This window comes from Lethenteron reissneri, chromosome 66, assembly GCF_015708825.2.
Source record: "Lethenteron reissneri isolate LAM-NWPU_2019-01 chromosome 66, ASM1570882v1, whole genome shotgun sequence".
In the NCBI taxonomy this organism is placed as follows: domain Eukaryota; kingdom Metazoa; phylum Chordata; class Hyperoartia; order Petromyzontiformes; family Petromyzontidae; genus Lethenteron; species Lethenteron reissneri.
This window is the reverse complement of record NC_083844.1, coordinates 3886487-3913156: the sequence shown is the minus strand read 5'-3', so window position 1 is coordinate 3913156 and position 26670 is coordinate 3886487. Positions and strand designations below refer to the sequence as shown.

Genomic DNA, 26670 nt, shown 5'->3' with positions numbered 1-26670 from the left:
TTCACGGGGTGGGTGTCACCGTTCACGGGGTGGGTGTCACCGATCACGGGGTGGGTGTCACCGTTCACGGGGTGGGTGTCACCGTTCACAGGGTGGGCGTCACCGTTCACGGGGTGGGCGTCACCGATCACGGGGTGGTAGTCACCATTCACGGGGTGGGTGTCACCATTCACGGGGTGGGTGTCACAGTTCACGGGGTGGGTGTCACGGTTCACGGGGTGGGTGTCACGGTTCACGGGGTGGTAGTCACCATTCACGGGGTGGGTGTCACAGTTCACGGGGTGGGTGTCACGGTTCACGGGGTGGGTGTCACCGATCACGGGGTGGGTGTCACGGTTCACGGGGTGGGTGTCGCCGATCACGGGGTGGGTGTCGCCGTTCACGGGGTGGGTGTCACCGTTCACTGCAGAATCCCGCGAATCGAGCGAGCGGCTTGCCCTCGTTAATTCTATTTAGAGAGTGGCAACAGCAGCACTGTTGCTGTTGTTGTTATAAAGACGTCGTTTGCTCACCGCAGAGAAGCGTAGCGACACGACCGCCGCCACTCTGCACTAGCCGGCGCCAAAACTGTGCCACACTCCCTGCCCCGCGTGGCCCTGTGGGAGGCTCGGTACCGATAAAGTTACTTTAGTTTTTAATGCGTTTTGTTGTTGCGACGACGACGTTCGCGCACGGCACACGGCGTCGTCGCAACAGCAAAGGTGAAGTTCACGCTGGGAACATTTTCAACGGGGGAGGCAGCAACAACACGCAGGGTGATCCAAGTGCAGATGCCCCACTCATACCTACACCCCCCTCCCCTAACGCCCTCTCGGAATATTTTTTCAGACCGCAGGAATCCGATGAGCTATGAAGCTCTTCTTCGCAGATCTCCAGCCGTTCCACAGATGTCCTCTCATAGCAACCCCCCCACCTCCTCCCCGTAGCTTTCCTCAGCAGCAAAGTGAATAGCGCACAAGCGATGGCTCGGGGCTACGGTACTGAGTCAGAGGTCGCAAACGGGTTTTGATTCCTTACCCGTACCTGGCCGCACCAGCGTCGTAAACAGGTACCCGTACCCGGTATCGGGTACCTGATTGCGACCTCTGGGGTGAAGCCATGTTGCAGGCGCGGGTGGGTTGATTCTATGAACTTGAATTGTGAGAAGAGACAAGACGTTGGGAAATGAGTGACAGTTACCAGTGACCGTAGGGTACGGGTATCGGGTACCCGGTTGCGACCTCTGGACTGAGTGTTCGGAGATTTGTGAGCGGATGCCACCTTCGTCATCGGCCGCGGTTCAGTCTACCGCTGGATGGGTACGTACTGTACGTACTGTGCGTACGTCGCACGGGGCAGGGCTACGAGACGGCACGCGGTGCGCATGGAGACCGGTGTGAGACGTGCAGACTGGGGTATCTGTAGGTGGATCGCGCTGCGGTGCCCCCCTCTAGGGTAACAACAGTGCAGCTCTGCACGGGGGACTCTGCACACTCACACACACAGGGACCCCCAGGTGATGGGGGTGGGGGGGGGGACGTGCGGTGGTTGGGACCTAGAACTCCGCACTTGCAATCGAGGGGTGGCCGGGTCGGTTTAATCTCCCACCCCCCACAGAGTGTGAGGCAGGTGTAGGAGGGTCCGTAGGTTACCGTGTTCACATTCAAAATCAGTTTCAAGAGTGGCACAGCCTCGGCTAGTCACGTGGCCTGTTGTTTAAAACTAATTCATAGCTCGGCGCTGTGCGCTTTTTGCTCAGGATGGATGACTTTTCTGTTTCCACGGGAAGGAGAAAATGTATTCTGGCCGGTGTGTGTTCTCTGGTGCACGTGAAGATTTGATAGGTCTGCAAACGCCTTCTCACACACGGTGCACTTGAACGGCTTCTCTCCCGTGTGTGTTCTCTGGTGCCTGTGAAGACTGGATGGGTCTGCAAACGCCTTCGCACACACGGTGCACTTGAACGGCTTCTCTCCCTTGTGTGTTCTCTGGTGCCTGTGAAGAGCTGATAGATGTGCAAACGCCTTCTCACACACGGTGCACTTGAACGGCTTCTCTCTCGTGTGTGTTCTCTGGTGGCTGTGAAGAGATGATGTGTCTGCAAACGCCTTCTCACACACGGTGCACTTGAACGGCTTCTCTCCCGTGTGTGTTCTCTGGTGGCTGTGAAGATGTTGTAAATGTGCAAATGCCTTCTCACACACGGTGCACTTGAACGGCTTCTCTCCCGTGTGTGTTCTCTGGTCCCTGTGAAGAGTTGATGTGTGTGCAAACGCCTTCTCACACACGGTGCACTTGAACGGCTTCTCTCCCGTGTGTGTTCTCTGGTGCTTCTTCAAGCTACACTTGTAGTCCGTGCTGAATGAACATTGGTCACACTGATGACTTTTGTTACTGGGCTTAGTGGGGTGTCTCCTCTGCACGTGATGTTGTAGACTAGAGCGGCAGATGAACTGACGGTTGCAGGCAGGACACGGCAGCCTTGTGACCTCCACACCCACTCCACCTGCGTCATCCCAGAGGAACAAGACACACGCGCACACACCAACATCTAGACATGAACACTCTTGCACACGTGTGTGTATACACAAAGGTAAAGGTTTCCCACAGCCATATCAGACTGTTGGGCAAGTGCTGTTTGCGAGTACCTATGAAGGCCGGCATGGCACACGAGGGAGTAGGTGGCCAACACTAGGCCCGACCGCCTTTGTCTCTCCAGTGGCGATGTTTCCACGTTTAAGCTAGGTACTCATTTGAGGCTGAGTCAACCTAGGGGAGGCCTAAATATTCACCACTGACGTTGGCCGTGAGTGGGAATCAAACTCAGGTGGCCAGGTTCGTAGTGCAGTGGGCTCCATTATATATACACACAAAGACAAAGAACCCCCATATAGCCTGTATATACTTTTGGGACAAGTGCTGTTATGGGCACCAATGAAAGCCAACACGGCACACGAGTGGGAGGGTGGCCAGCACCACACATAGCCGCCTTTGTCTCCCCAGTGGCGATGTTTACTACTACACACCACACCAGTTACTCACTTCCACCTTATCAGTGTGGCTGGTGCCTATCATCTCTGGTGAGTGGTGGCTGTCATCTCTGGTGAGTGGTGGCTACCAACTCTGGTGAGATGTGGCTATCATCTCTGGTGAGTGGTGGCTATCATCTCTAGTGAGTGGTGGCTATCATCTCTGGTGAGTGGTAGCTACATCCACATCTCTGGTGAGATGTGGCTATCATCTCTGGTGAGTGGTAGCTATCATCTCTACTGAGTGGTGGCTATCGTCTCTGGTGAGTAGTGGCTATCGTCTCTCGTAAGTGGTGGCTGCCATCTCTGGTGAGTGGTGGCTATCATTTCTGGTGCGTGGTGGCTATCATCTCTGGTGAGTGGTGGCTATCATCTCTGGTGAGTGGTGGCTATCGTCTCTCGTGAGTGGTGGCTATCATCTCTGGTGAGTGGTGGCTATAGTCTGGTGAGCAGTGGTGAGTCTCTGGTGAGCGGTGCTCACGGTGTTCCTCGCTTGGTGGAGGCTGCACGGGCTGCAGGTCTCTGGCGGTGGCCCTAGGAGCCATCTCGCTGCTGCTGCTGCGGCGTCGCGAGGGCCCGGCCTCGCAGGCGATGCCCAGCTCCTGGGCGAACTCCTAGCCGTACCAGACCAGCAGCTCAGAGCCGGGCCCCACGGCACGGAATGTGCGGTAGTAAATCTGCCCCCGGTGCTGGAAGGCCACCAGGTTCTGCTCCTGCTCATTCCTCGCGCAGTTGACGAACCTGCGCGGGCAGACGCAGGGGCGGGGTGGGCGCCGTTAGCGAGCGCCTATTAAGGGCCGGCACTGGGCGCTACGTGGGGGTGGTGTGGCTGGAACCACGCTCCGTACCGGGTGCTCATTTGATGCCGAGTCGACCAAGGGGAGGCCCAGGGTTGGTCTCTGTGTGTAGTGGGTCTGGTCTCTGTGTGTAGTGGTTCTTGTCTCTGTGTGTGGTGGTTCTGGTCTCTATGTGTGGTGATTCTGGTTTCTGTGTGTGGTGGTTCTGGTCTCTGTGTGTGGTGGTTCTGGTCTCTGTGTGTAGTGGTTCTGGTCTCTGTGTGTGCTGGTTCTTGTCTCTGTGAGTAGTGGTTCTGGTCTCTGTGTGTGCTGGTTCTGGTCTCTGTGTGTAGTGGTTCTGGTCTCTGTGTGTGGTGTTTCTGGTCTCTGTGTGTAGTGGTTCTGGTCTGTGTGTGCTGGTTCTTGTCTCTGTGTGTGGTGGTTCTGGTCTCTGTGTGTAGTGGTTCTGGTTTCTGTGTGTAGTGGTTCTGGTCTCTGTGTGTAGTGGTTCTGGTCTGTGTGAAGTGGTTCTTGTCTCTGTGTGTAGTGGTTCTGGTCTCTGTGTGTAGTGGTTCTGGTCTCTGTGTGTAGTGGTTCTGGTCTCTGTGTGTAGTGGTTCTGGTCTCTGTGTGTAGTGGTTCTGGTCTCTGTGTAGTGGTCCTGAAGACAATCACCTCATCCAGTTTGATTTAGATTCATCCTGAGCATCAACATATTCACGATCCTTTTTGTTTTTGTAAATCTGAAACACACAGACGCACACGAGCAGATCCACGGATAATTAATGTGAGTTGGACTGTAAGTTGAACTTCTTTCGTACCGCACGTAGCCAAACGTGCTGATCGGAGGTGCGGGGGAAGGACAACAAACTAAACACTAAAATCAATTCTAAAGAAATGCATTTTACAAGATTTAAAAGTGCATAGCTCCCAGTAGCTTCCTAACATTGGAAGGAAGAGCCTTCCAGACGGCCGCAGAAGTGCATCTGTAAGCACCGTGTCATGCGGTGACCACCGTCTTTGCAGGATGGGTAGCCAAACACCGCTGCTGCAGTGAGCATGAACAGAGTTTGTGTGATGATGGTTTATGCTTCTTGACGAGATCAGTGGCGGTATCGTGGTTTATTTTTGTGTAAGGAGTGCGTGATGCGTAACCACTTGTCTGTGGTTCCTCCTCGTGCATCGAAGTTGTTCTGTCCTTGTGAGCGAGCGGCTACTGTGGGTTAGAAGTTGAACTCGTAATTATGTTAATTTTTGGGTTTCTCTGTGAATCTGTGGATCCCTGTTTGAGTCCCTGAATCTATGTGCGAGTCTCTGGGTCTCTCTGTGAGTCTGTGGGTCTCTCTGTGCGATTCTCTGAGCCTCTGTGTGAGTATCTGGGTCTCTCTGTGTGAGTCTCTGGGTCTCTGTGTGAGTCTGTGGGTACCACTGTGAGTCTCTGGGTCCCACTGTGAGTCTCTGGGTCTCTGTTCAAGTCTCGAGGTCTCTGTGCAAGTCTGTGGGTCTCTCTGTGCCAGTCTCTGGGTCTCTGTGTGAGTCTGTGGGTGACTGTGTGAGTATCTGGGTCTCTGTGTGAGTCTGTGGGTGACTGTGTGAGGCTATGGGTCTCTGTGTGAGTCTGTGGGTGACTGTGTGAGTATCTGGGTCTCTGTGTGAGTCTGTGGGTGACTGTGTGAGGCTATGGGTCTCTGTGAGTCTGTGGGTGACTGTGTGAGGCTATGGGTTTCTCTGTATCTTCTTCACGAGCCTCCTCTCCACACACACGATGATGATGTAGGAATAGGAGGAGGCTGCAGCAGTGGCAGTGGCAGCAGCAGCAGCTCACCAGCCAGCAGTACTCGCTCACGGGGTTCTCCTCAGACACCTCTCCCTGGTAGGGCCCAAACATCACCCCCTTGGGCAGCTTCTTCCTGTTGCTCCACACCCCGAGGCCGGCGCCGGCAATGGAGGAGGCGCCGACGGTGAGGCCCTGGGGCAGGCTGAGCCGGGCCCTGTTGGCCACTCCCGGGGCCACGGCCGCGTCCGCGATGAACTCTGGCGGGCCGTGCACGGAGCACTCTCCCAGGTAGAAATCCCTGCACAGCTCGCAGACTGAGAGCCACAACAGCAGCGGGAGGAGGGTGAACCGCAGTAGCAACAGCAGCAGCAGTGGCGCTGTGAGAGAGTGAGAGGGTGAGGAGCGCTCCAGACAGATGCCTCCCTCCCTCCCTCTCTGCATGGTGAACTTCTTTAGCTCGCTCATCGGAGATGTAAACCCTGTCACCCTCCCTGCTCCCTCTCTGCATCCCTGAGTGAGGGAGCAAAAGAGAGAGAGGTAAGTGAGAGTGTGAGAAAGGGAGCGTGTGAGAGGGAGGGAAAGGGGGAGAGAGTGAGAGGGAGCCGGTGGAATATATCGAGTGAGAGCGCGGGAGCAATAGAGAGAGATAGGTGAGAGTGTGAGAAAGTTAGAGTAAGGGGCCGTCCATAAATGACGTCACGCACCTGGGAGGGGGGGGGTCAGACATTTGTGACGATGTGTGACGAGGGGGGGGGGTTGAGAAATGTGACGTCGCATCAAAATGCGCAACTTTAAATAAATATAGACAACACGTTCTACTTAATTAAATCGACTTTTAAATAAATGTTTTCTCCTACAACATCAGAGTGCAGCGCCACATTAAATACGCAGTACAATGACAATAGTTTAAAGCGATTTGAAGCATATTAAATCTTTTGGGGGGGGGAGGCAGAGCTTTGTGACGTCATATTTGAGGGGGGGTCTGACTTTTTGTGATGCCGTGTGACGATGGGGGGGGGGGGGAGGTCCAAAATCGCGTGACGTCATTTATGCACGGCCCCTAAGAGAGTGTGAGAAAGTGACAGTGTGAGAGAGAGTGTGAGAAAGTGACAATGTGAGAGAGAGTGTGAGAAAGTGACGGTGTGAGAGAGAGTGTGAGAAAGTGACAATGTGAGAGAGAGTGTGAGAAAGTGACAGTGTGAGAGAGAGTGTGAGAAAGTGACAATGTGAGAGAGAGTGTGAGAAAGTGACGGTGTGAGAGAGAGTGTGAGAAAGTGACAATGTGAGAGAGAGTGTGAGAAAGTGACAGTGTGAGAGAGAGTGTGAGAAAGTGACGGTGTGAGAGAGAGTGTGAGAAAGTGACAGTGTGAGAGAGAGTGTGAGAAAGTGACGGTGTGAGAGAGAGTGTGAGAAAGTGACAATGTGAGAGAGAGTGTGAGAAAGTGACAGTGTGAGAGAGAGTGTGAGAAAGTGATAGTGTGTGAGAGAGAGTGAGAAAGTGACAGTGTGAGAGAGTGTGAGAAAGTGACGGTGTGAGAGAGTGTGAGAAAGTGACATTGTGAGAGAGAGTGTGAGAAAGTGACAGTGTGAGAGAGAGTGTGAGAAAGTGACATTGTGAGAGAGAGTGTGAGAAAGTGACGGTGTGAGAGAGAGTGTGAGAAAGTGACAGTGTGAGAGAGAGTGAGAAAGTGACAGTGTGAGAGAGAGTGTGAGAAAGTGAGAGAGAGTGAGAAAGTGACGGTGTGAGAGAGAGTGTGAGAAAGTGACAGTGTGAGAGAGAGTGTGAGAAAGTGACAGTGTGAGAGAGAGAGTGAGAAAGTGACAGTGAGAGAGAGAGTGTGAGAAAGTGACGGTGTGAGAGAGAGTGTGAGAAAGTGACGGTGTGAGAGAGTGTGAGAAAGTGACATTGTGAGAGAGAGTGTGAGAAAGTGACAGTGTGAGAGAGTGTGAGAAAGTGACATTGTGAGAGAGTGTGAGAAAGTGACGGTGTGAGAGAGTGTGAGAAAGTGACGGTGTGAGAGAGTGTGAGAAAGTGACAGTGTGAGAGAGAGTGTGAGAAAGTGACAGTGTGAGAGAGTGTGAGAAAGTGACAGTGTGAGAAAGAGTGTGAGAAAGTGACAGTGTGAGAGACACTGAGAAAGTGACAGTGTGAGAGAGTGTGAGAAAGTGACAGTGTGAGAGAGTGTGAGAAAGTGACGGTGTGAGAGAGAGTGTGAGAAAGTGACAGTGTGAGAAAGAGTGAGAAAGTGAGAGAGAGGTAGAGGGAGCAGGGGGTCTCACAGAAGAAGTCGTCGTCCTGGGGCTCCTCCACCTCTGTGTAGACTTTCCTCTCGCGCGGGCGCAGGCCGTAGCGAGAGCGAGCGCTGCGCGACACCGCCACAGCCTGGGCGGAGGCCGGCGGCACGGAGGAGCCTGCAGGCAAACACGGCGAGATGTTGACTACCTCTCCTGGTATACGGGAGGTCCTGGGTTCCATCCCATGGACTAAGTCTTCAATTATTGTTATGGTGTCAGGCACTGGAACCTTGGTGAAAAGAGAGATCACATCAAAGCTGACGAGGACATAATCAGGAGAAGACTTAGTCCAACATGGACTGAACTCTGATGTCCCTGTGCTGGTTAGGCACTGCCTCACCAACACGTACTTCACCTGGAATGGTACCTTCTACAAACAAAATGAGGGTACCCCTATGGGTTCCCCCTTGTCACCAGTGATAGCAAATGTTTTCAAGGAGAAATTTGAAACAGACGCCATCCAGACATTCACTCTGCGTCCTTCCCTGTCATTTGGCCACATGGCCTCCCAGCATTGAACCAATTTCTAGACCACATCAACTCCATACACTCATCCATCAAATTCACCATGGAAGTGGAGAAGGATGGCAAGCTACCATTCTTGGATGTTCTGTTTGAGAGGAGGCCCAATGGCTCTTTGGGACATTCTGTTTACAGGAAGGCAACCCACACAGATTCCTACCTGAAGCCTGATTCCCACCACCACCCGGCTCAAAATAATTCCCTCATCAAAACACTATACAATAGGGCCCACTGCATCTCTGACCAACACCACCTGGCCAGTGAATTAGAACACGTACATCTGGCCCTCAAGATGAACAGATACTCGGACCGTGCTATCCGCCAAGCTGTTTCTCCTACCATGGAGAAACAACCCCCTGAGACTCCGATCAAAATCATTAAATTTCGATTTAAAGCTTTCGTGACTGCAGGGATTCATCTTCTTGGTTCTTTCGGTAAAGTCACGTAGAAGGGAAGTAATAAAATAATAAAAATAAAACATAATAAGAACCAAGAAGACAAAATCATTAAGTTACCATACATAGCAGGCATTACCAAAAAGATATCCAAAATTCAAAACAAACGCAAGATCCAGATCCGATTCAGTACAGTACACAAAATCCGTGATCTAATCCCATCCGTAAAGGATCTTATTCCTGACTTACAGTACCCTGGTGTCTACAAACTGAGTTGCACCTGTGGTGATTATTATATCGGGGAAACGAAACGACATGTTTCTGACCGCATTCTCTGTAGTGGTTCGGTGACCCGAACCACTACAGAGATCAGAAGCACGACACATAGAGACCAGAACCACCACACACAGAGACCAGAACTACTACACACAGAGACCAGAACCACCACACACAGAGACCAGAACCACTACACACAAAGACCAGAACCACCACACACAGAGACCAGAACCACCACACACAGAGACCAGAAACACTACACACAGAGACAAGAACCGAATTCTTCGGCCATAGCTGACCATGATTATAACACTGCGGGTTCTCATGATATTGTGTTCTCCGATACCAAAGTACTCTGCAAGCCTCCTGGATACTACCAAAGATTTGTCCATGAAGCCATCCAGATACACAAACATAGACATAACTTCAACCGAGAGGATGGATTCAAACTGAACAATCATTGGAAAGATGTAATTAACCAAGTTAAACTTTAGCTACCGTGCAGTTTTTCTGCAAGGCAGTCAGTTTATTTTCTTGGTTCTTTTCGGTAAAGTCACGTAGAAGGGAAATAATAAAATAATAAAAATAAAACATCATAAAATAATTCTCACGACGTTTCGGCCACAACGCAAGCAGCCGTCCTCAGGTGAAGAACAGGTCTGTCGGAAAGACAGCGTCTGAATGCGCACCACCAAGCTTGGCAGCGTATATTTATGCTGGGTTAGAGGGGGAAGGGTGCCTTGACAAATGAATTTGCATATCAAGAGGAATTTAGCATATTTATGGGAAATGCAGATATGAGATTAGTCACTACTTGTGGAATGCGTAAGAGGTGGGGGGGGGTTTCGAAGTCATATTATGCCCGTGCATTATGCAGTATGCAGGATTAGCAGCATCAAAGGGAGGGAGTAGAGTTAGCAGTAATAGAGGGAAGGAATTTTAATAGTAAGGAGCTGCAGCAGCTAAACCACCACGTAAAGAACTAAAATATAAACTACATCAGTATCATCAATATACTAAATATACTCTCCAATAAGCTGAGCTACTAACAGTAAGTCATACATTACAATTCTATGTCGCAAAAAATATAATATGCCTCCAGCTAAACTTTTTTCTCTTACATCACACGGGTCTACCCCGTACTATATACTGCCATAGACAAACCCAACATTAAATTATATACTGCATTACTATACACCACCCTATACCTTAGACTATACATTGTAATATTACACTATGTATTATTCTGCCCACCCTACTGTATACCGCACTGCTGTATATTCACTATACATATCCATATTCCCAGCATTTTACTCCCAGCTTTACACACTACCATCACTATGAAATTTTACTCCAATCCCGGCTTACTCCCATCACTTGAAAAATGTGCCACACGTTGTTTCGAGCGTGCAAGTTTAGCTTGCACAACTCTAATTTACCCTCCTGCAGCATAACAAAGGATGTCTTTAATCGGCTTAACTTAGCTTTCTTATCTACTTCCGCCCCTGCATCACAAAGCTTCAGTTTGAACTCCATGCGTTACCTCCCAGCCCACACCCCGCCCCCGCACTCACCATGCCCCCTCCCCCCACAACTATATAATTCCTCATCACAGCCATCTCTTAGACACACTTAAGCGGTTGTGCTTTCGCTGAGTTGTCCCCACCTGAAGACTAGACGCTTGTGTTGCGCCCGAAATGTCGTGATTTAATTTAGTTGTTTTCATTTTAAATGTATTAAATATTTTTACCTACGTGACTTTACTGAAAAAACCAAAGAGTATGGATCCTTGCAGTCACGAAAACTTCTAATCTAGAAACATTAAGTTTATAGGCTGCATCAATACCAGCAGCAGCACTGACAGTAGCAGTAGTATCAACAGCAGTGGCGACTTTCATCAGCAGCAACAAAAGATTGCGGAGTTCCGGTGGGAATAAAGGGGAGCGTGGAATTGCGGTGGGAATAGAGGGGAGTGTGGAGTTCCGGTGAGAATAGAGGGGAGTGTGGAGTTCTGGTGAGAATAGAGGGGAGTGTGGAGTTCCGGTGAGAATAGAGGGGAGTGTGGAGTTCCGGTGAGAATAGAGGGGAGTGTGGAGTTCCGGTGGGAATAGAGGGGAGTGTGGAGTTCTGGTGTGAATAGAAATCACCGCTGCAGGCTACGCACCTCCACGTATCCTCTGGAGCGCCACCCTCAGGGCCTCCTTGCAGGCGGTGGCTCTGCGCTCCAGCCTGAACATCGCCATCCTGGCCTTGTGCACCTCCCTCAGCTCAAATCCCCTGAACTCCTCCTCCTCCTGCTGCTGCTCCTCCTCCACGCCCTGCAAGATGCTCCACAAGTACTCCAGGGCTTCCGCTTTAGTCTGAGCGGAGGGGGCGGTGGGGTGAGGGGGCGGAGGGGGTGTGGGGGGCGGAGTTGGTGCGGTGACCAGCGGTGGCTAGGAGATGTTAACTCCCTCGCCTGGTACGCAGGAGGTCGCGGGTTCGATCTCGACCCTGACACCTCATCGGATTCCTCCAGTACAATACATATTCTAATTCTGATATTCTGATTCTGTAAATCTGATTCCATACATCAAGCAGAACCATGCCGTCATGCTGAACCTCGGTGGGTATGGCAGGCCAAGCCTCTTCACAACTAAACTAATTAATAAACTAATTATAATAATAAGCCCAGACGTTGTACCAGAGTGCCATGCAGAAGGGGCATGGTAGCTAGGAGATGTTAACTACCTCGCCTGGTACGCAGGAGGTCATGTGTTCGATCCTGACCCTGATGTGGTGGTCGCTGCGTGGATTTTTCTCTGGGTCCTCCGGTTTTTCCCGTCACATTGAGAATCCGGATCGCTCGTTTTAGAGTATTTGACTCCCGCTAGAAATATTCACGTGATGATGATATCAGCCGCTTCGTTGAGCTATGAGTTGTGATAGCCGGGTACCGCTTGTAAAAGAAAGAGCGACTCCGTAGCTCAGTGAACCGTGACTCTGAGCTCCGTAACCTCCGAGTCTGCGATGGGACATCGACGTCTGCCCGTCTCGTGGAGTCTGCGCGCGTTGCAAACCCAGTGGTCATTGTCACCGTGGTCACAGTGTCTACGCTTGTCTACGCCCTTCTCAGGTTCTGTTCCATCACCTCGGATCCTAGAGAGGAGTGGCGAACGTCTCGTGTGTACGTGTTGTGTGTGTGTACGTTAGGTGTTTAGTGTATAGTAGTGTAGTGTATATTAGTGTATAGTGTAGTGTATAGTAGTGTATCATGGTGTAGTGTGTCGTGTAGTATTTAGTCATGAATAGTGTAGTGTATAGTAGTGTATCATGGCGTACGTCTCGTCTGTACGTGAGGCAGCGATAAGCGCGTGCCTGTTCCTATTTCTCTGTAATGATTGGAATTATACAGAAATTACATTTATAACACGGATGAGTGGAACATTTCTTTTTACTTTTCGTAACAGCTATTTTCATTGGAGTATATGACAGGCGAGACTCTGCCTCCCCTGACCGCACGTCCCTGGTATAGCAGTGTTTAGTAGTATGTATGTACGTTGAATTTATTTGGCACCGTACGTAGCCATCCTCGTTCATGGGAGGTGAGGGGGAAGGACAACAAACTAAAGACAACAGCAGCAGCAGCTGTAACGAGAGGAGTGCCGTGCGCTGTGCACAGAGACCTTGCGCTTGCTGGGAGCTGCCCTCGCGTGCCACTCTCCCACGGTGGCCCAGCGTGAAGCAGCCCCCTTGCCTCCTCCTGCGTGAACACACGCACACACGTGAACACACTCACGCACGTGAACACACTCGCGCACGTGAACACACGCACAAACACGTGAACACACGTGAACACACACACGTGAACACGCGCACGCACGTGAAAATACGCAACAACAACAACCGCCATTCGCCACTAATTGGCGGTGACGTCAACACGACGTTTGTGCCAGGCCATGTGCACCTTGAGGCCACGTGAAGTGTAGAACGCCCGCTGGCAGGAGGTCACGGGGCAGACCCAGGTGCCACGGGTCGATTGACTAAGATGACCGAGATGACTGGCTGATGCACCACCTGTGCCCCCTACTGTGCCAACTTGCTGTGCTTTTGCCACCCGGCGCTCCGCTCGTTGTTGTGAGCGTCGCTCCTCCGCCCTCCGTTGTTGTTGGAGGGCGTCCTTCACGAGCCTCCTCCACAGAGCCCGATCTTGACACCGCTGGTACCAGTCCTCGGCAAGTCCACTCAGCTCCATGTCCTCCTGTACCACATCGCCCCATCGCTTCTCTAGCCCGTGTCACGCCTGTTTAGCCCCCTCGATCCGGCCGAACAAAAGCTGTTTAGGCATGCAGTGGCTGGGCATGCGGGCTACATGACCCAGCCAATGCAGCCTTGCCTGCCGGAGGAGCTCACCGATGGGACTTTGCCCAGATCTTTCAAGGATTTGTGAGCTCCTCACACAATCCAGCCTGGTAAAACCCAGGATGGATCGTAGGCAGGCCAGCCTAAATGTTTCTAACCAGCGAAGATGTTCCATTAGGGGGGTCCACGTTTCGCAAGCGTAGAGAAGGAAGGGAATGACTGTGGCCGAGAAAACCTGAAGCTTCGTGCGGAGTGACAGACCAGGTAGCTTCCACACAGCGTTACGCAACCGATGAAAATATATTGCCGCTTGACTGATTCGGAGTGAGACCTCTACTGTTAAACTGGAGCCGGTCATAAGCACACTGCCCAGGTATGGGAAACTCTCCACTCTCTCCACAACTGCCCCATCACTGATTGGGAGTTGTGTGGGTGGAGTGTCCAATGGTACAAAATACCCAGGCAGGTGCTTAATTTTTGGTGGGGCTGATGGTAAGGCCCCACCTCCTAGTGGCATTCTCCAGTCTCAGCAGCAGCGTCTCCAACTCCTCCTCTGAATGAGCAGCTATTACTACATCATCGGCATACATAACGTGGTTGACCAATAGGGAGCCATCCCTTGATCGCACCCAGGCATCGATCAGCCTCCCATTATATCTACCAAATGGAAATTCCCTCGGTACAGCTATTGAAGGCTTCACGAACTACGTGGTCAAAATTGATGTTAAATAATGTGGGAGCCAGAGGACATCCCTGTCACACCCGAAGGTGTACAGGGAATGGCTCCGACTCCCGGCTACGTAGTTTTACCCGGGCCCGCTCACCATCATTAAGGTCCTTAATGATCGTGAGCAGAGGGTCAGGGACTCCGAAAGCACGAAGAACAACCCAGAGCCCAGGCCTACTGATGGTGTCATAGGCCTTGACCAGGTCAATAAAGCAGAGATGTAGGTCTTGTTGGAATTCCCTACACCTCTGCTGTAGCAGACGGACAGAAAATATGGCATCTGTGCAGGACCGCCCTTTCCTGAAACCGCATTGGGGATCCGCAAGCCTCTCCTCAGCGTGCCTAGCAAGGCGATGTTGAATAATCCTTGCCAGCACCTTTCCCGGCACACTGAGGAGTGAGATGCCCTTGTAGTTGTTACAGTCTGTGCGGTCCCCCTTCTTAAAGAGGGAGACCACCAGGGCACCCTTCCAATTCTGCGGTACCCGTCCAGTGGTCCAGACTGTTGTTATGATGTCATATAGGGCAGTCTGTGCACAAACGCCACCCTCCCTCATCATTTCGCTTGGGAGATCATCTCTGCCCGGTGGCTTTCCTGGTCTCAGACTCCGGATCTCCTTCAGTACTTCCTCAACAGATGGCATCTCAGCCAGCCACTCACAGAGGGTGACTTCTTCCAATATTTGAGGCACCACAGCCTCAGCAGGGTCATCCCCACTTTGTGCCATGATGTTTTCCTGGCTGAGGGATTTCCCCTCCCCCAGGACCTCACAGAAATGCTCAGCAAATCTGCAAACCTGTTCCTGGGGGTCGGAGATTGGATCACCGTTTTTTCCCCTAATGATGGTAATCGGTGTGGCGCTGGAGGTTACTTTTTTGATGGAGTTAAATAGTGATTTGTGATCGTGGGCCACTGAGGCAGACTCCATCTCCTCAGCAACCCGTGACCACCACCCATCCTTGCAGCGCCTTACGGCTCTTCAACCCTCCGAGCGAAGGTTGCGGTAAGCCTCCTCATTGTCTGACGTGGGATGCTGGAGCCGATGAGAGTGGGCCTGTCACTTTTTCTCAACTATCCTGAACACCTCCTCTGTCAGCCAGGGTCTCTGGGGAGTTCTGGAACGCGTACCCAAAGCAGCCATTGCAGCTGCATGAGTCACAGTCCTAAACCTCGCCCATTTACCCTCGACATCAGGAAGACTGGGGGATGATGCCACAACCCCAGCCGCAAGCGATGATGAAATTCTCACTTGCAACTTTCATCAGCTAACTAAAACCAGGCCACTTTAGGTTGGAATGGGGTCCTGGGTGTACACCCACCACCAGAGTGGAAGAATGGCAGGCGCATCTTACAGATGACTAGTCGATGGTCAGAGGGCAGATCAGCTCCACGGTACAGTAGGTCCTGGTGTCAAAGACATGGGTTCGCATCCGCTGGTCCATCACTATGTAGTCCAGCAGATGTTCTTGCTTGGACCCGGCATGCATCCATGATGTTGTGTGGATGCGCCGATGTCGGAAGAGCGTGTTGGTAATTACAAGCCCATGGGCTGCACAAAAATCTAGCAGCCTCCTACCGTTGTTATTGAACTGATCTGGCCCATGCCCTCCAATCACTCCAGACCAGGTGCCAGTATCATGACCAACTCGGGCATTGAAGTCACCCAACAAGATGACTCTATCCCGAGTGGCCACTTTAGCCAGTACCTGTGACAGGAGGTCATAGAAGGCATCTGAATCATCGGCTTTGCCTGCATCCCTCCACGGATGTTCGTCTTCGGTGGGGGCATAAGTAACCACGACCACCACTCCTCGCCTCCTGTTGATGGGAAGGCGAGCCCAAAGTAGCCTGGGCCTTACAGCTTCCCACACCTCATCGCCACGCTCCCAAGCCCCCTTCATTCTTTTGTTCATAAGAAGAACACACGCACACACGTGAACACCCGCGAACACACGCACGCACGTGTCCATGTGTGTGAACACATGGATACCCGTGAACACACGCACACACGTGTGAACACACGGACGCGCATGAACATATGCAAAGACAAATATCCCCCGTATAGCCTTAGCAGACTGTAGGGGCAAGTGCTGTTAGTGAGCCAGAACGGTACACGAGGGGGTCGGTGGCCAGCACCACGCCCGACCGCCTTTGTCTCCCCAGTGGCGATGTTTACACACTGTACCAGGTACTAATTTGAAGGTGAGTTGACCTAGGGGAGGCCCAGGACCAGTTTAGATAATCGTCACTGGTGTTGACCGTGAGCAGAAATCGAACCCGGGTCGCCAGGTTCATAGCGCAGACTGCTAACCAGTTTAACATGTAGGATTTCGCAACCAATATTATTAATTTTTTGGGTTATATCGCGTAAATATGAATGTGTCGTTAAACCCGTCACCACCCGACGCAGCCAATCCGTAAGGTTTGTCAGGTAAAGAAAACGTGCCAATTAGTTACTAGTTCAGCACTAACCGGTTGTGTGTTGGACAGTAAACCCACAAAATTCACAATTCGAGAATGGTACTGTGATGTTCCACTGGTGATTACAACCAGCTTCATCAAGCGAGTCTACAGGGGATCTCTGTGTGAGTCTACAGGGGGTCTCTGTGTGAGTCTACAGGGGGTCTCTGTGTGAGTCTACAGGGGGTCTCTGCACGGTCTGCAAGCGCCCTTTTACGTTTGCCTCTTCGTCCTCCGTGCATCGCCACCTCCTTCCTCTTCCTCCTCCCCGTCCACTCCTCGTCGGAGTCGCTCGACCGCCCGCACTCCGCTCCATTCCCCCTCGCCCTGCGCTTGCCGCGTGCGCGCATGAACTCGGGCTGGGCCGGGTTCATCCCTGCGCAAGGAGGCAGTCGGTCATTGTTATTTGTACGTATTGGCAGTACACCCGTGCAGCATAGCAACACACCGGGTCCTCGTAACACAGTCCTGACGATGTGATTACTATCAGAGCGTGTTTGTTTGCGTGTTCAACACAAGTACGCGTGGTTAATGCAATAACTTGATTCCTTGCAAAAAGGAATCATCTATTTGGTGTGTGAACATCTTAACAGCTCCTGTTTTATTGCCAGAAAGGGTAAAACCGATTCCTATTTTTTATACTTTGATTCTGGCAAAAAGGTCCAATGATATAGCTACTCACCCCGAGCTATAAATGCTCTTGACACTGCATTGTCTTTGTACTGGTCGCCTTTTGGTGTTGTTCTCTGGTCTGACACTGGTGAGACTAGGCCATGAAGAAGGCTGTCTCTGGGGTAGACCAATCAGTATCAAAGACAATGATTAAATGTTATCAGAGAGTGTTTGTTTGCGTGTTCAGTACGCGTGGTTAATGCAGTAACCTGATTCCTTGCAAAAGCTATAATCTATTTGGTGTTTGAACATCTTAACACCTCCTGTTTCATTCCCATAAAGAGTAAAACCGATTCTTATTTTTCATAGTCCCGACGATGTCGCCGTTGCCCCTTGAGTGAGCTGCAGGACTCTCCATCAGAAGTTGCACTCAGATTCAGCAGCCGCGTCCCCCATTCCGAACGTGCGGTGGCGACACCACGAGTCGTATCGAGGCACCGTCCGACCGAGTCTCTAGGGGCACGAGGAGTCCAATCTTGCCACTGGAGCACGGAGCAGCCGATCGTCATCAGACTGGGCGCCGCTGTACGGCAACAGACTGCGAAGCTTCGTGTTCAGTGCTGCTCATGTCACGTTCCGTCTTCCCACCGCTTTGGCATCACGACAACTGATTTTGACGCACCACCACCACCCCAAAATATCCTTCTGTCTGGGGTCTCGAATCGCGAGGAAATAAATAACTTTTGTCAAAAATGTGATGATTATTTCATACAGCGCAACGGTGTACCGCTACTACGTTCATTTATATTATTTGGCTGCTACAATAACCCCAAGCAATACAGTAAACACGATAGGAGTGCAAAGTATAGAAAAGGTAAACAAATTACACACACACAAAATACATTTTTTTGTAAATATTCTTTGGTTCTTTCGGCAAAGTCACGTAGACAGAAAAATAAAGTGAATAAAAATAATCAAAAACCACAAAAAGTTCATCCTCACTGATGTTGCTGACTGGTATCTTAGCGCTTTTGAGGGTTGCAGCAATTTCAGATCTTGTAACGTCTGCAGCGATGCGCCCCAAACCCTTAAGAGCGACATCGACCTGGGCAATAACGTCATCAACTGGAATGTGTTTGGGGGTGACTGAGAAGTTCAACCCTTTAGCCAAAACCGACTTTAGACCATCGCACATTGGGCTATTACTCAGATTAATAACAACCTTGTCAACGTCTAACCTTTTAACGTGTGGATCTGGTTTCTTGTTAGAAAGGAGGTTGAACTCGAAAATCAGATCTTTACATTTCGCTGACATTGTAGTGGCTGATTAAGCGGTCATGTTATCTACATGTTCCCAATCAGATGTCGACATTTTTCCCGTCAATGTTAAGTATGATTTCAAGAGTGTCTTGTCTACATGATCTAGTTCAGTATGGAGCAGTCTAATTCTCTCTGAGATCAGGGCCAAGCTCGCCCTGAACAAAATTCGTCTGGCATTGGAAGATGTGACTGCAGCAGAAATCAGTGTCGATGAGATCGGTATTACGTTAGAGTCACGGCATCTCTTCAGAAATGTGAGTGACTCGATCAGATGAACTTTCTTGTCACGGAGATTGTTAAAAGATCTCATGGTTATGTGGAAACCCTCCCAATAGAGGCAGTTCAAATGATACAAATTAAGTGAATAAAAAATTATAAAAATAAGACACTAATTAGACTGCTCCATAAAAAAAACACTAATGTATACATTTCAATTTAAAGCTTTCGTGACTGCAGGGATTCATCTTCTTGGTTCTTTCGGTAAAGTCACGTAGAAGGGAAATAATAAAATATTAAAAAGAAAACATTAAAATTGTATTTTAATAATTGTATTTTATGTTTTTTTTTCCCTTCTATGTGACTTTACCGAAAGAACCAAGAAGACTAATTTATAACTCAAAAGTTTTGATTATACATGAGTGCTTTATCATTTTTATTATTCACTTTATTTTTATTTTAGTTTTTCTATCTACGTCACTTTATCGAAAGAACCAAAGAATATGAATTCCTGCAGTCACGAAAGTTTTAAGTCAAAATAAACTATTTTTGTAAATGTTGTGGGTTTACTCTCCAACATTATGAATCCGTAGGTAAAAAATAAAATTTAAATTAATAAAAGTACTTTTATAAATTTTAATTTTACTTTGATTAATTTTAATTTTATTTTTTACCTACGTGACTTGAATTATGAATCCGATGAGCTATGAAGCTCTTTTTCATAGATGTCCCATAGGGGGCACGGGGTCAGAAAGTTACAACAACACAAAACACAAACACGATAGGCGTGCAAAGTAGAGTAAAGGTAAACAAATCATTAAACTAAAACTAAATCTATTTTTACTTCACCAGGTGAAGTCCACTGAGCTATTGGCTCCGTCTTCAGAAGCGACCTGGCTGCCACAAATGACAGCTCAACCAAGTGGCTTACCACGTGGACATTTATAGCAGCAGACAAATACTCTAAACGCGTGATGTTGATGCTACAAGTGGAGCAAAAACCCGGAGGACCGGGATCTAACCCACGACCTCCTGTAGACCATGAGAGGTAGTTAACATCTCACCGGGGAGAGACACACGCAGACTCCAGATATATGACAGGCATCGTCAGGGTCGCCATCGAACCCAAGACCTCCTGTAGACCAGGCGAGGTAGTTAACATCTCACCGGGGAGAGACACACGCAGACTCCAGATATATGACAGGCATCGTCAGGGTCGGGATCGAACCCACGACCTCATGTAGACCAGGAGAGGTAGTTAACATCTCGCCACCATGGCGCCCCATGCATGCCACTCTGCTACGACGTCTTGGTCTCATCATTATAATTACTGCGACAATTAGTTTAGTTGCGAAGAGGCTCGGCCTGTCGTACCCACCGAGGTTCAGCAGGACGGCGTGGTTCTGCTGGATGTTCCTGTAGCGCCGCTTCTCGCACTCGGCCAGATCGCTCCACTCGGCCTTGGTGAAGAAGCCTCTGATGTCTCGGAAGTCGCCCATCTCCTGCTGCTGCTGCTGAGGCGCAGAGACACGGAGGGACGAGACGCGGACGACGGTCAGACGCAGTCACGGAGATGGAGTCACACGGAGACAGAGTCACACGGAGACAGAGTCACAGGGAGACAGAGTCACAGGGAGACAGAGTCACAGGGAGACAGAGTCACACGGAGACAGAGTCACAGGGAGACAGAGTCACACGGAGACAGAGTCACAGGGAGACAGAGTCACACTGAGACAGAGTCACACGGAGACAGAGTCACAGGGAGACAGAGTCACACTGAGACAGAGTCACACTGAGACAGAGTCACAGGGAGACAGAGTCACACTGAGACAGAGTCACACGGAGACAGAGTCACAGGGAGACAGTCACACGGAGACAGAGTCACACGGAGACAGAGTCACAGGGATACGAGACTAAGATCCCCCGTGTGGCCTTAACAGACTGTCGGGTCAAGCGCTGTGAGCGAGTAGCGGCGCCTATGAAGGCCGGAACGACACACGAGGGGGGGGTGGGTGGCCAGCACCACGCCCGGCCGCCTTTGTCTCCCCAGTGGCGATGTTCACTACACACCGCTACACCAGGAACTCATTTGAGGCCGAGTCGACCTAGGGGATGAGGCCCAGGACCGGTTCAGAAAATCGTCACCGGTGAGGTAACTTTACCTCAGATGAGGTAACTTCACTTCATGCGAGGTAACATTACATTAGGTGAAGTAAAATTACTTCAGGTGAGGTAACTTTTCCTTTACCTCATGCGAGGTAACGTTACCTCGCGGGAGGTAACATCACCTCAGGTAAATGTAACATTACTTGAGGTAATCCGAACGTATTCACATCACTTCAGCTAATGTTCATATTTTTACGCTAATATCGTAATATCGTCACGTGGTTAAATCGTTAAACACAACGCTCGCGTGACGTCACCACCTCAGTGTCGAGCCGTCGACACTTCACGCGGCAGCCTCGAAGTGCACCCAGCCTGGCACAGGCGCTGTGGTGACGTCACCGTCACTCAGTGGCCAATGGCGGCGGTTGGTGGTGGTGGGGGGGGAGTGGGAGGTGGGGGGAGAGTGGCGGTTGGGGGAGTGGGGGGTGGGAAAGAGGGGGACGAGGGGGTGGTGGTGAGTGGGGGCGGAATGGCGGTTGGTGAGTGGTGGGAGGGGGGAATTGAGGGTGGGAGGGGTGGGGGGAGTGGGGGGTGGGAGGGGTGGGGGGGAGGAGGGGGTGGGGGTGAGTGATGGGGTGGGGGAGTGGTGTGGGAGTGATGGGGTGGGGGGAGTGGGGGTGGGGGAAGTGGCGGGGAGTGAAGGGGGGTGATGGGGTGGGGGGAGTGGGGGTTGGGGGGGGTGATGGGGTGGGGGGGTGATGGGGTGGGGGGGAGTGATGGGGTGGGGGGAGTGGGGGGAGTGATGGGGTGGGGGGAGTGATGGGGTGATGGGGTGGGGGGAGTGGGTGGGGGTTTTATACTGGTAGGAACGAAGTGGACCAGACCACCAATAGATTAATGTGTCCATCCGTCCGTCTGTCCGTCCGACTGTCCGTCCGTCCGTCCGTGTATCAACATCGCCCCCTACTGCAAACACTTGGCATGACCCTACAAAAACCTTTAGACTCAGTTACGCTATCCTGGTAGCAACATCGCCCCCTACTGCAAACACTTGGCATGACACGTGTAACATTCCCTTATTCCCTGAGATAGCTTTTAATTAAAACTTTGAAATTAAATAAAAAAAACTCACAGCGCCCTAAAGCCTACAGCTAGGCCTAAAGCCTAGAACTAGGCCTGAAACTCTCCCTTCGTATCGTACCCCCGCGTGTGTGAAAGGGAGTTATGTTTAACAATGTTACATTCCCTCATGTTTTTAAATAGAAACATTTAAATTTAAAGCTTTTATATAAATCATTAAAACATTTAAATTAAAAATTTACTCACAGCGCCCTAAAGCCTACAGCTAGGCCTAAAGCCTAGAACTAGGCCTCAATCTCTCCCTTCGTATCGTCCGATTTGGTGTAGCAACATCGCCCCCTACTGCAAACACTTGGCAGGACCCTACAAAAACCTTTTGACTCAGTGGGGCTTTCCTGGCTTAACAAGTGTAATAATAAACTTCGCTTCAAATTTACTTTACTGAAACGCAGCACGTTTTTTAACACAGAGACAAGATACATTTATTAACACAGAGACAAGATACATTTAATCGCCTTATTTGTGCACGAAAAGCACGGCGCGAGGCCTACTTCGGAAAAGGCTTCGCGAGGCCTACTGCAGAGAAGGCTTCGCGAGGCCTACTGCAGAGAAGGCTTCGCGAGGCCTACTGCAGAGAAGGCTTCGCGAGGCCTATTGCAGAGAAGGCTTCGTGAGGCCTACTGCAGAGAAGGCTTCGCGAGGCCTACTGCAGAGAAGGCTTCGCGAGGCCTACTGCAGAGAAGGCTTCGCGAGGCTTACTGCAGAGAAGGCTTCGTGAGGCCTAGTGCAGAGAAGGCTTCGCGAGGCCTACTGCAGGAGGCTTCGCGAGGCCTATTGCAGAGAAGGCTTCGCGAGGCCTACTGCAGGAGGCTTCGTGAGGCCTAGTGCAGAAGGCTTCGTGAGGCCTAGTGCAGAAGGCTTCGCGAGGCCTATTGCAGAGAAGGCTTCGCGAGGCCTAGTGCAGAAGGCTTCGCGAGGCCTACTGCAGAAGGCTTCGCGAGGCCTAGTGCAGGAGGCTTCGCGAGGCCTACTGCAGGAGGCTTCGCGAGGCCTAGTGCAGAAGGCTTCGCGAGGCCTACTGCAGGAGGCTTCGCGAGGCCTACTGCAGAAGGCTTCGCGAGGCCTAGTGCAGGAGGCTTCACGAGGCCTACTGCAGGAGGCTTCGCGAGGCCTAGTGCAGAAGGCTTAGCAACATTGACATTTAAAGCTTCAACATAAATAATTAAAACATTTATATTAACAATTAACCCACGGCGGCCTAAGGCCTACAGCTAGGCCTAAAGCCTAGACCTAGGCCTCAAGCTCTCCCTTCGTATAGTTCCGTGTGTGAAAAGAAAGTAAATGTTTAACAATGTTACATTCCCTGATGTTTTTAAATAGCAACATTTACATTTAAAGCTTCAACATAAATAATTAAAATATTTATATTAACAATTAACCCACGGCGGCCTAAGGCCTACAGCTAGGCCTAAAGCCTAGACCTAGGCCTCAAGCTCTCCCTTCGTATAGTTCCCCTGTGTGTGAAAGGCAGTAAATATTTAACAATGTTACATTCCCTGATGTTTTTTAATAGAAACATTTACATTTAAAGCTTTTTCATTAAAAACAACTCCCTACCTCCCCCCCCTCGTCGGCGGCTCTCCAGCCGAGCCAGGCCTGGGAATCTCTCCCCCGCTCGGGATGTATTGGGCGGGGCTACAGCGGCAGGGGGCGGGGCTACGCGGCAGGGCTACGCGGCAGAGGGCGGGGCTACGCGGCAGGGGGCGGGGCTACGCGACAGGGGGCGGGGCTACAGCGGCAGGGGGCGGGGCTACGAGGCAGGGGGCGGGGCTACAGCGGCAGGGGGCGGGGCTACAGCGACAGGGGGCGGGGCTACGCGGCAGGGGGCGGGGCTACAGCGACAGGGGGCGGGGCTACGCGGGGCTGGGCGGGGACACCGAGATGGGGCGGGGCCACGGGTGGCGGGGCGGGGTTACGCGGGTGGAGGGCGGGGCCACGGGGGCGGAGCGGGGCCACGGGGGAGCGGGGCGGGGTCAAGCGGTGGGAGGCGGAGCTTAGCGCGATGGAGGGAGGGGCCGTTGGCGAAAAGGGGCGGAGTCTACAGTCGAGAATACAGTACCGGGGGCGAGGAGGCGGGGCTAACAGTGATAGGGGCGTGGCCCACGGCGCTGCATTTCGTGCAGATTGTTACTACTCACTGTCTGCTCCAAGCTGCACTCACGTAGGTACATACTTGTGCAATACTATTATTTTTTTGCAGAACGGTTACTACTACTTTATTGTTTCTTATGTTCCACTACGTCTACGTTTCCATCCACTAATTGGCGCCCATTTTTTGCCATTTCATTTTATTATAGCCATTCAATTGTTCGGTCCTACCAGCCCACCCCACAGGGACCTGTTTTCACCAACGCACAGCAATATTCGTTCCAAGACCAACCCCGGGCACACGTCCCACAGCCCCTTTTAACTCCTCAATCTCCGCTCCCAATACACATTCGCGTCCAGCACGCCTGGTCCGGGTGACGTCACTGCCCTTTAACCCCTGACCCCCCCGTCCAGCTCTTATTTCCCGCGCGTGTGAAAAAAAATTAAGATTGATTGGTGCGTGTTGTCGTGAGAGCGGAGATGTCGTGTTTGCGTGGTGCGTGAGGGTGGCTCGCAGATCCCTTGAAGTGCTTGAACCATTCACCGACTCCTCTTCACATGTAATCTGACCGCTCAAAAAGAGCGAGTTTTATTCTTTAAAAAAACACGATACTTTCTTCCAATAGCCATCCCAATTTATTCTAAACCATGTTCCATGATTGATGCAATGTTGGAATGCTGCTCAAATACCGTTCCTAAATTAGACATAAAGGGTATCTGGAATGAGCAGAGAATTCGTTTAATTGCGTGCAATTTGGGACGAGGGCAACTCGACGACGGTGTCCTTATTAATAACAAAACCCCTGTGTACGACTGTCCGAGCTCTTTGCAAGCAAGTGGGTGGCTCTGAAAAGAGCCGTTGTTGTGGTGGTAGAGGCGGCGGCGCGTTCACTTCTTTGCCTGAGAGGTCTTCTTGGGCAGCAGCACGGCCTGGATGTTGGGCAGCACACCGCCCTGGGCGATAGTCACGCCGCCCATGAGCTTGTTGAGCTCCTCGTCGTTTCGCACGGCGAGCTGCAGGTGTCGGGGGATGATCCTCGTCTTCTTGTTGTCGCGGGCGGCATTGCCAGCCAGCTCGAGGATCTCGGCAGAAAGGTACTCGAGCACGGCGGCCAGGTAGACGGGTGCTCCAGCGCCGACCCGCTGGGCGTAATTGCCCTTGCGGAGCAGCCTGTGAACGCGACCCACGGGGAACTGCAGGCCGGCGCGGGAAGAGCGGGACTTTGCCTTGGCGCGAGATTTGCCACCGGTCTTGCCGCGTCCAGACATCGTTAAGGGACCTAGGATGCAAAAAGCACTGGAGACAAAGTACGAACGATTTGTGACGTTAACACGCACCACCGGAGCGGCTTTTATAGCGGAGACGAGGATCGTAGAGCGCGCCGCTGCTGATTGGCTCCTCTCGCTCGAGTCCCGCCCTCTCCTTGAGCCACCAATGACAAGCCGGGACGCGAGGATTCGATGTTGACTTTCATTATTTGTATCCATATATATTTTAATGCGGACACGCATCTTATGAATTAAACAATGCGATACACGTACTTAATAGGTTCAAGTTTTAAGCATGATAGAGTTAATTTATGGGCGCGTGCTGGCAAGTCAAACTTATAAGCGGATTCCGCAAATATCAATGTATTATTGATTATAATCATCATTTTGAGGGACCGCATTGGTTATAATAAATCATTGTGATAGCCTTGAGCTCGTGATTGATCGCCCACGTGCCTATACGGTGTATAGATATTTTTTTTAACCGCCTGTTCGGGCAATGCCTAAAAATATATGTGCGTGAATAATTCAGTCTCAGTTTGCAAAATGTGAACTTCTTATCAGCTCGGGCTTGAAACAGCATAAACCAATATCTTTGGGTTTAATCTATATATATAAAATCGTGAATGTCTGTCTGTCTGTGTGTGGATGTCGGACCATACGCACTTTCATTGGACGCCGGTTGCCCCTGCCAACGCCTAGCGACGTCTTCGCCGCTTTCATTGGACGCCGGTTGCCCCTGGCAACGGCTAGCGACAGGCTAGCAGTTGCGGGGTGGACGCCATCTTTAATTCCCGTTAAAAATAGGCGCACGCATTAACACGCGACTCTGAGGTAAATTCATCTAAGTTTCACGTCCTCTTTACTCCCCCCCCCCCACCACAATGTGTGCTATTACTATTATAGGGTCGGTAGATTATTAAATTATAGCGATTACACAGTATTATTGAAGCGCGGGGGGGGGGGGGGGGAAACGGCACCCGTACCCAGCGTCAGCCGGGTGGCAAAATCAGGCGAGGCGGGAGGCTCTGCACGGTGCTAGGCCTCCACACCCACCACGCGACTCTGAGGTAAAATACATTTCACCAAAATAACCCTTTTGTTGTACATTATGTAAACATGGTTTCACAACGCTTATATACAACACCAACGTGTGATGTTGAAAATATGAGCGGCGGGGTATAGAAAATGAACTTGATTGTCGCTTACGCCTGACGACTCGTGAGAGCCGTGACCAGCAAACGAAGGTTTCCGGCACCCGAACTTTGAAGGACACACATGGAAGCTTTCTCACGAGTAAGTGGTGGCTCTGAAAAGAGCCTTTGTGTTGTGCTTTGAGGGC

The 26670-nt window shown here is 51.1% G+C and overlaps 2 protein-coding genes across 2 annotated transcripts; both read right to left on the bottom strand.

Moving 5' to 3' along the window:
• Positions 1-1862: 1862 nt before the first annotated feature.
• Positions 1863-20224, bottom strand: LOC133359924 (histone-lysine N-methyltransferase PRDM9-like; the record flags this gene model as incomplete). The annotated part of the gene is made up of 10 exons (XM_061578484.1): positions 20104-20224; positions 16801-16953; positions 12714-12790; positions 11213-11408; positions 7841-7972; positions 5609-5874; positions 4459-4526; positions 3638-3749; positions 3490-3607; positions 1863-2485 (listed from the first exon to the last, which is right to left on the bottom strand). Coding segments are annotated over exons 1-10 (1866 nt in total), but the record flags the coding sequence as incomplete, so codon positions are not given.
• A 4595-nt stretch (positions 20225-24819) lies between these two features.
• Positions 24820-26663, bottom strand: LOC133359988 (histone H2A-like). Its single transcript, XM_061578559.1, has 2 exons — positions 26538-26663; positions 24820-25356 (listed from the first exon to the last, which is right to left on the bottom strand). Exons 1-2 carry the CDS (start codon positions 26606-26608, stop codon positions 24948-24950), a joined length of 480 nt encoding a protein of 159 aa, XP_061434543.1. The 5' UTR covers positions 26609-26663; the 3' UTR covers positions 24820-24947.
• Between the last annotated feature and the right edge of the window lie 7 nt (positions 26664-26670).